Source organism: Propithecus coquereli, unplaced genomic scaffold, assembly GCF_000956105.1.
Source record: "Propithecus coquereli isolate 6110/MARCELLA unplaced genomic scaffold, Pcoq_1.0 Scaffold1806, whole genome shotgun sequence".
NCBI classification, from domain to species: domain Eukaryota; kingdom Metazoa; phylum Chordata; class Mammalia; order Primates; family Indriidae; genus Propithecus; species Propithecus coquereli.
In genome coordinates, this window is record NW_012142813.1 from 37,775 (window position 1) to 47,730 (window position 9,956).

The 9,956-nt window shown below is 41.5% G+C and overlaps 1 protein-coding gene across 2 annotated transcripts in view; it reads right to left on the reverse strand.

The window, feature by feature from the left end:
* Positions 1–998, reverse strand: part of CPEB1 (cytoplasmic polyadenylation element binding protein 1) — a 26,998-nt gene extending 26,000 nt beyond the window's left edge. Inside the window, exon 1 of one of the 2 annotated variants that reach the window (XM_012642629.1) lies at positions 595–998. In XM_012642629.1, coding sequence (XP_012498083.1) covers positions 595–748 — 154 coding nt within the window. In that variant the 5' untranslated portion in view covers positions 749–998. The remainder of the gene's footprint in view (positions 1–594) is intronic. The other variant, XM_012642630.1, reaches the window with a different exon arrangement.
* Positions 999–9,956: the final 8,958 nt, after the last annotated feature.

Below are 9,956 nucleotides of genomic sequence, written 5' to 3' on the forward strand. Positions count from 1 at the left end.
ACCCTGTAGCTGGGAGTTACCCCACCCACTTACCCAGCCTACCCCTTTCCAGGATCAATCCTCTTAACCTTATGCTAAGTCAATTCCAATATGCTAGCATTACCCAGCCTCACCAGAGGTTAAAATTCCCTTGCCATGACTCAGAGACCACCCATCCTTCATATAAAGCTCCTCAGTTTTAAAAGCCATTGAGAAACAGAATCTGGTCCTCCAGTAAGGAACCCCTTAAGTCCCCTCCCCCACCTAAAGTGTTTTGCTTCATCATCTCTAAGACAGGCCTGGGCACCAGGGGGTTAGCTGGATCTGTTCTGCATAAGGCTGTCACCTTGGGAACCCTTCTCAGGGCCACCCCAGGTGTAGACTAACAACTCCAGGGAATTTAGCAGGGTAAGTGGAAAAGCCATGCCTGCCTTTACGAGCAGCCATCTGTCCTGCCACACTCACAGCTAGCATTTCCATTTCTTGCAAAACAGCTCCATGTTGTGTGTGTATGGGGGGATGCCAAGGGGAACAGAACAACTGTTGCTGTGGATATCTTCGGTTCACCACCCCATACATTCCCCTCCCCCAGCCAACTCATTCCCTGGCACTCACCCGAGTGTGTGCTGCTCTGGGCTGAGGAGTCCGAGTCCTGGGTGCTCCAGGGCCGGTCCCAGCCCGTCAGACTGAGGGACTGCAGGCCAAGGCACAAGTCATTTGCATCTGGGAGGCCACGGGAAGATTCGTGCGCAGAGGTGGGGAAAAGCATCCTCCTTGAAACTGTTTCTTCAGAATCCTGGAAGTCTGCTTTGGACAGGAGAACAGCAGAAACCCCAGAGTTAAGGGCTGTTTTCCCCAATCTTATCAACAGTAAATATTGTTGAGAATAGTTTCTAGAGGCTCAGGGGCCAGGCGTCCAAGCTGGCTGGATGCTGCAGCCGCTGCCTCTGCACTTTTGGAGGTGTTAGAGCAAGAGCAGTTGCCATACAGCCCCCTCCCCACACACACACCCCTATCCCGTCTGCATTACAGACTGGGCCAGCATGTGATCAGGCTGCTGATGCTTCCCGCTGCCAGTGACATCAGCCGGCTGAGCCGTGCAATAGAGAGCAGCACCATCCCTCACAGAACGGGGGAGGAGCAGGAGGGGACAACAGGGAGGAGACTTGCCTCCCAGGGAAAAGACAGCACAACAGCTACTTGGAATACTCCGGGTGCGGTGCTGGTAAGTCAGGGTTTCAAGGCAGCGCCCTCCGGTCTCCAGCAATGGTGGCCAAGCGGCCCTCAGGCACGACTGAAGTCCTCTCTGCCGACAGCAAAGCCAAAAGCAAAGCAGCCGACTGCCTGCTTGTGTAGCTCTGCCCTCCTACCCCTCCCTTTCCCTCCCTCTGCTCTCCACCCCCAAACCCAAAAACACTCTAGTCCTGGACTCTCTCCAGATGCTGGCTCAAGCCCTGGCTTTGCAGCCCAATGCAAAGCTTCAAAATCCTGCTAGCAAAAATCTACGTGCTCCAAGTGGCCCCTGAACAGCATCCTGACACAGCAGTGTTTACCACTGAGGAGCAGAATAACCTTCAGAACAACACTGTACACTTGGACCCTGGGGGACACCACCTGGTGCTCTAGGCTTGTCAGGAGCAGCTTATTACAGAGAAAAGGGGTCAGCTTAGGCAGAGGGAGGGGGGTGACACTGGGCTATTCCAGGTACATCTCACAGGACATGGCCCACGACCCACATGCCGGAGACCTGCCCTGACTGGGATCATCCCTGGGGCTCCCTCACCCCAACAGGATGGGCATTAGTCATGCGCACATACATCATCCCAGCTCCCCACCTCCCTCCTGCAACTGCAGGCACAGACTGAGAAGGCACTCCCAAAGCAGTGTCTGACAGAGCACGAGAAACAGTCTCGGAAGTACTATCATGCCCTATAAGGGGCACCATGCTAAGGAACTTACAACACCCAGCTCTGTCAATACTGTTTCTCTTGCCCTTCCAGGAGTCCTCAGGGTGATACTGGCCACTGCGAGGGCCACTGATGTCTTTAATTGCCTGGCCTGCCCAAGACCAAGCACTATTTCTGTGACCACTCACAGGTCCAGCAACAAAGTCTAAGAAAAGTCCAGCTTCTGGAGCCCCTGTCATTTCTTCTTTGCCGACATCTCCCACCCACATCAGATCTTTTCCAACAGTACCCCTGGTCACTGGGCTTCTTCCTCATAAAAGAGGGTAGGGCAAGTGGCCCAGCCTTGGCAGGCAGGCTACTCACACCTGGACCAAGCTGTTAGCACTCCACCTGCTTCTTCTCCCCTGGTGCAAGGAGAAACAAGCAGATACTGGAAACATGCACACCTGGGACCTCCCATGGCAGAGAATGGGTGGGGCCGGAGAGAGAGAGAGAATGCTGTTCCTCACAGGAATAGCTGGCCAGAGCCTTCTGCAGTATACCATGTGTCCAAAGGCACAAGCATAGCCTAGAGGGGAAAATGGTCAGTCTCCTTCCTTTGGAGTGTTTTTTGGGGGCGGGGAGCCATGCTGCTGTGTCATCCATTCACGTTATTCCTGTCTGGCAGTAGATACTCTGCTTGCTCTCTTGTCTGTGTTTGTCAAAGCTTGTTCATCACTGCACAGGCTGAGCAAGAACTCACCCATACTGGTGCTGCTCCCACCCCAGACTACTCCCTCCTGCTCCTCTACCTTCACCTTTCCTCAAGCTAAGGATATACTTTACAAATTAACCCACATGAATTAATTACAAAAGCATGATGCTTCCTTTAAAAACGTTTAAGTACCTATTCCCCCCTAAACCAGTTATCTATATAATTAATCCCTTCTACCCAATCTGACAGCATCTATGTCTACCAACTGGCCATTCTGCCCCCCACCCCCCAAATCAGGGAATCTGGGTAAATGACTATCCTCATACCTCAAGAATCTAAGCTACTCAAAGTTTAGTGTGGTAGGCCAGCATCATCAGAAGCTTGTTATAAATACTGAATCTCAGACCCCATCTAAGAGCAACAGAACTGAGATCTGCATTTTAACAAGATTCCCAGTTAATATGAATGCACGTAAAAGTTTGAACTACAACCCTTCCTATCCCAAGTTGAAACATCCCAGGCCTGAGCAATAGGTTGGGTAAACCCCTTGAAGATCAAATGGCTACATGCATCCAGAAGCCTGGGGATTTACCTACACATAATAACTTTAACCTTGCCCCAGAACGACCACCACAGACCTCACCTTTATCCTTATCCAGACATTCCCCAATCCACTGTTTCTTTCAGAGAAAGGTTTTCACTACCATTACAGGTTTCCTTCACTAGATCCAAAAATCAGTGGAGGCCATACCTGTTAAGCCGTTAGTGTGGCAGGCCGGGAAAAAAAATCAAGTAGCTTTAAAAGTTTCATAGACCTTGTTCTGCTCACCAGGTCTGCCATTGTGTAATCTCAGTCAAGTAACTTAGCCTTTCTGAGCATCTTCTCATCCATAAAGTGGCAACAGCAGCTACTTTTCAAGTGTTTGGTGAAGATTAAAAAAAGCATTTGAGACCAGGCATAATGGCTCACGCCTGTAATCCCAGCACTTTGGGAGGCTGAGGTGGGAAGATCGCTTGAGGCCAGGAGTTTGAGACCAGCCTGGGCAACATAATGAGACCCCATCTCTATAAAAAAATTTTAAAAAATTAGCTGGGTATGGTGGTATGTGCCTGTAGTCCCAGCTACTTGAGAGGCTGAGGCAGGAGGATGGCTTGAGCCCAGGAGTTTGAGGTTGCAGTGAGCTATCATCAGGCCACTGCACTCTAGCCTTGGCAACAGAGCCAGACCATCTCGTAAAATAAAAAAAGCATTTGATACAGTGTCTAGTAGAAGTATTTTATCATTAGGGTGGCCATATAATTTATCATCCAAACCAGAATACTTTTGGGAGAAAAAGGGGCAAATATTAGTGATACCAGGACTGCAAGTTTAAACAGAGATGGTCTTAGACAACTGGTAGGCATGATCACTCTATCTGCAGCCATTTGTGTTCAGAAACATTTTACTCAAAAAGCCTACTCCTTTCTAATGGCTTCCTGATCCCATCTCTCTAAACCTATCCATTCTGCTCCAACAACATAGGCTAACATGAGTCAAAGGCCTGAGAAGCAAAAGCTGACTTTAATAAGCAAAAGCCCACTTGTGCTTCTCAAACTCACATCTGCTGCTGGATGATGCACTTGGCCCTTTTTACTGGAAGACATACTTCATAATCCTTTGCCAATAACCAACTAGGCACTCAGAAGATACTAAAAGCTGGTAACCAGCAAAGGTTGACGTGATAATTCTCATTCTAAGGCAATCTATTCGAACAATGTCTCAAATGCTTTCTTCCTGTTTCTTTTATCAATACCTATAAACAGTTTCCAATTTAAGTTTCTTAATTCAGTTCAAATTTTAAAATAGTTTTCTTTCCAAAATATCAGTTATTTTCTCTATAGTTAACTTTCCAAATGTCTTGACAACCAAACAACTCAGGGAAATAAGTAAATTAATTCAAAGTTTGCTATGGTCTAAAATAGACTCCTCTCACAAACTCAAAATGCAGATGGGAGAGCCAGGGATTTTGGCTCCAGAGCTCAGAGTGTTATGGCCTCAACTCTGATCTTTTCCATCCTCAGCATGATAAAAACCTGTCCTCTGATGAATCCTCCACCACCAAAGCTTAGCATAAAATTGCTCAGGGTCCTCTGCGAGTATCATTCTTGAGCACCTGGCAAACAGGGTAAGTAACAAGGCAGGAACAGTGCCTTTAGGGCCCCATTTGTGAAACCATTAAGGCAGGTGTTATAAAGGCTCCACTGTATATAAGGCAGACTGTGACTGCAAGAAGTCAGTCAAGGCTTGTGGGAGACCTCAGTTGGTGTCACTGAAAAGGGTTTCATAGAGCAGATGCAAAAAAAAAAAAAAAAAAAAAAAAGAGGTTTCACATAAAAATGCAACGCTGTAATATGGCTGTATCAGAGGGCTTTGAGGTTGCTATGAGCTATTTTTTCTCCACCGAATGCACTCTCGCAAGATCCAATAAAACTCTCTTTAAAAAAAAAAAAAAAAAAAAAAAGAGGTTTAATTTTGAGGAGGTGATAGGAGAGATGGTAAGTTAGGTGTCCTAGGGCTTGGGCCAGAATATCGATTTTATGTGCAGGCACTTGGTGAGGAATTTGTGTAAGCTCTTAAATAGGAAATAATCTGGTAGAGGGCTCAAGATGAATCAGAGATCAGAGAGAAGAACAGAGTCGAGGAGGAGGCGGCGGAGAGCACAGAAACAACTGGAGGAGGAAGGAAGAGGAGTTTTGGAGGTGGGAAATTTTTTAAATGGCATAGGCAGACCACAACATGGCATCTATGACATGATTATAACTATGTGAAAACTCTGTATGTTAATGGATGTTGGTAAAGGAACACAGAAACTATGAACAGCTAATGTGGGGTAGCAGTATGCTAATAGATTTTCCTCTAGTTATTACACAAACGTAACAATAAATTAGATCTGTCCTCTCCTGTCCTTTTCCACTCTAGACGTTCAACAAACTATTATAAGTTTGTATAGCAACTATACTTGAACTCTTTTATAAAATCTCTACTTCATCTCCAAATTCCAGTCTCTGGGAGTAGCAAAGATGGGACACAGTCAGTTGTCCTCATTAGATTCTTTCAAATGACTAATTTTACAGTCAGCTGAAACTATGTAAATCAATGATTTATGGTTGTTCTTAAAGTTTTAACAAGCCCATCAAGTAGCATTTCTAAGAATGTATTTCTAAAAAGACTTTGGATACTATCTTCTCTCACAAATCAAAAAAACTAAAATGCCAATTTTGAAAAATCAATTTTGACAGCATAAAGAGAAAAAGTATAGGAAGTCAGACATCTGTCAAGATCATTCCAGTGTTCTGTTTGCACTACGGTCCTTACCCACCCACACCAGAGTGGCTACAAGTTTCTCCAGAGCAGTGCTTCTCCAACTTTAATGTGCATACAAATCACCTACTAATCTCTTTAAAACACTGATTCTGATTGCACAATTTGTATTTCTAACAAACTCCCAAGGTAATGTCAGTGTTACTTGTCTGCTGACCAAACTTTGAATAATAAAAGTTTAAAATGAATTTATTTGTTTATTCATTCATTTATTTAATATAGAGACAGGGTCTTGTTATGTTGCCCAGGCTGGTCTCAAACTCCTGTCCTCAAGCAATCCCCCAGCCTTGGCCTCCCAAAGTGCTGGGATTACAGGTGTGAGCCACCGTACTTGGCCAAAATAAATTTATTTATCTACCTCAGATTCACTCTTCAAGGTAATTTATTTCATCCTTATTCAGCACCACTTTCTTCATGGTGTTCACTCTCCTCAACGAACACCTTCAATGGTTCCCTGCTGCCTCTCAGACCAAAGCCTATCTTTAGGGCCCTGGACTTACTTTTTAACTTTCCCTCACACTATTCACCAAACATAAAGGACTAACCTTGAGTTAATCACAACTCCCCAGAAGTTCACACTCTAGAAAAAGTGATTTATTTCTAATCTGTGCACTAATAAGTAAGACAGTAGTTCAGAAGACAGAGAATGCATGATGGCTAAAATATCCAACGAAAGCTTCCTTCAACTTTAGCTATACGTTAAGTTACATTATTACAGATTAAGGCATAAAAGACCATTAGGTTTATTTTGAACTTATGATTATAAAAATGATTGTTGGATTATTTTAGTTTTGACTGCTTTAATAATCTTCAAATAAATTCTGTAAATTATTTCAAAGTGATTTCTATAGTAGTTCTTAAAGTAAATATTAACATGTTAAGATTTTAAAACATCACATACCATGTTCACATACTGGAAGATTTAATATTGTTAAAAAGTTAATTCCCACCAAATTAATACACAGATGTTCCTCAACTTACAACAGGGTTATGTCCTGAAAACCTATCATAAATGGAAAATATCACAAGTCAAATGCATTTAATACACCTAACCTACTGAACATCATAGCTTAGCCTAACCTACCTTAAAGGTGCTCAACACATTTACATTAGTCTACTGTTGGGCAAAATCATCTAACATAAAGCCTACTTTATAATGAAGTGCCCTAAAAGCAAAAAATAGAATGGTCGTATGTACTCAAAGTATAGTTTCCATTGAATGCATATCACTTCACACCATCATAAAGTCAGAAAATCAGAAGTTGAACCATCCTAAATCAGAGACGTCTGTACATAACACCAATAATAATACAGGCCTTCAAGCAATTCAATGGGGAAACACTTTTTTTTTTTTTTTTGAGACAGGGTATCACTCTGTCACCTAGGCTGATGCAGTGGCACAATCTAAGATCACCGTAACCTTCAACTCCTGGGTTCAAAAGATCCTCCTGCCTCAGCCTCCTCTGAGTAACTGAGACAACAGGTGCATGCCACCACGCCTTGCTAGCTAATTTTTTTTTGGTAGAGGTAGGGTCTTGCCTCCCCCTCCTGTAGTGGATTATAGGCAAAAGCTACCGAGCCCAGCCAAAAGACTTTTTAACAAATGGTGCTAAAACAACCAAATATCCACATACGGGGGTGAGGGTGAGAAATGAACCGTGACCCCCTCCCCCACACCATATACAAACATTAATTCAACAGGTATCAAAGAAACCTGAAAATAAAAGCTAAATATAACAATAAAGCTTTTCTAAAAAATAATCTTTGTAACTTGGTGGGGCGGGGGGGTACAGAGAAGCAAAGGTTTCTTATGTAAGACACAGAAAGCAATGATTATTGAAGAAAATTTTGATGAACTGAATATATCAAAGGCAAAAATTCTGCTTATCACGACACCATTAAGAAAATAATTAGGCAAGCTACAAAATATGAGAAAATATCCACAAACATATCTGACAAATGGCTAGTATCATTCTAGAGTATAAAAGAAGTCTTAACTCAAAAGTCAAAAAAAAAAAACTCAGTTTTTACCAGTTTTTAGGATGGTTCAACTTCTGATTTTCTGACTTTATGATGGTGTGAAGTGATATGCATTCAATGGAAACTATACTTTGAGTACATACGACCATTCTATTTTTTGCTTTTAGGGCACTTTATTATAAAGTAGGCTTTATGTTAGATGATTTTGCCCAACAGTAGACTAATGTAAATGTGTTGAGCACCTTTAAGGCAGGTTAGGCTAAGCTATGATGTTCAGTAGGTTAGGTGTATTAAATGCATTTGACTTGTGATATTTTCCATTTATGATAGGTTTTATCTAATAAGCACTTCACAAGGATATATAAACGGCCAATAACTTGAAAGTGTTCAACATCATTAATCAAAGAAATGCAAGTTAAAACCATGAGATAATACTACACACTTACCAGAAGGCTAAAATTACAGACTTCTCCACATTTTGCCAACATTTGGTGTTGTCAACCAGAACTTCTATATGTCATCCTATGATGGTGCAACTACTTTAGGAAAAGGTCTGCAATTTTTGATATAATTAAACACAAGCTATCCTACAACCCAGCAATTCTAGGAAGTCAACCAAGAGGAATAAAAGCATTGTCTACATAAAGACCTGTGCAAGAACAGTAATAGCAGCTTTATTTATAATCACCAGAACCTGGGTACAGTCCACGTGAGCATCAAGAGAACAACTGTGGTATATGCATATACCACAGTATTACTCAACAATAAAAGGAAATAAACTACTGATAACACACAACAGGGATGACTCTCAATTATAGTGAGTGAAGTCTACGTAAGAATGCATTTTTATATAATTCCATTTAATTTGAATTTCTGAAAGACACTATATGGTGAAAAAAATCAGGTGGTTGTCTCTGGAGAGTAGCAGGACTGAACTAGGAAGGGGCAAGAGGAAGTCTGTATTTCGAGGGGAGCTGGGTGTGTACATTTGTCAGAATGCATCTAATGATACATTTAGAATTTGTACATTTCACTGCATATTAGTTTTACCTCAAAACAAGTTGTAAACAAATACAACCCTAATCCTAGTGTTGAACATAAGTTGATGATACACATGTTCAAGTATTTTGAGGTGAATTGTACCCATGTCTACAACTTACTTTGAAATGAATCATCAAAATAAGAACTACTGATATAAATGGTTAGAGGGCTAAATAAATGAATATGTGATAAAGCAAATATGACAAAATGTTCATTGGAGAATCTAGGTGGTAGGTATTATGAGTGTTCATTTTATAATTCTTTCAGCTTTTCTTATGATTGAAAATGTTTGCAATAAAATGTTCAGGAAAAATTGAAGTGAGACCTTTGCTGACAAAAAGTCAGTCTGACTGAACTAACTGGTGTAAGAAGTGACTCCATTAAATGAGGTTTTATGGTGGACATTTAATAAGGTTAAATCTATTGGCCCAAAGTTTTGACAAAACAAAGTGATGAGGAAAAACCATTTTAAAATATTGTATTGGCAAATGTGTATTTTTAAATATTTTAATATTTCCTCAATCCTTTAAATAAACTGAGTTAAACAAGGTGTCTCTAAGTGAAACATCGTAGTCATCTGAAACCTTGATAAGGCGTTCTTAGTACACATCCAAGAAACTGAGTAATTCAATGTCTGATATGATTAGGTAACAAATCCTTTCACAAATTAGATGGTTTCCAGTTCCTTCTTTTTAACAAATATGAAGGAGGAGTGAATGAAACTGTCAGCAAGTAGATGAGTAAAAATAACAGATGATTGATTTTTTGCATAGAACTCAAAGAGTTCAAAGAATTGAGTGAACTGCTTCATTCTCCATTTACTTATTTTATGTATACAAGTTTACTGAGAACACAAGATCTACAAAAATAAAAAATATACTTGGTGTTCAAAGTCCCAAGTCATTCCAGCAATTCAGCACTAAGTCATCCAAAATTACATGAGTTTTTTAAAAAGGCTCACTTATCTCAAGAAGCATTTCTAATAAATAATTAA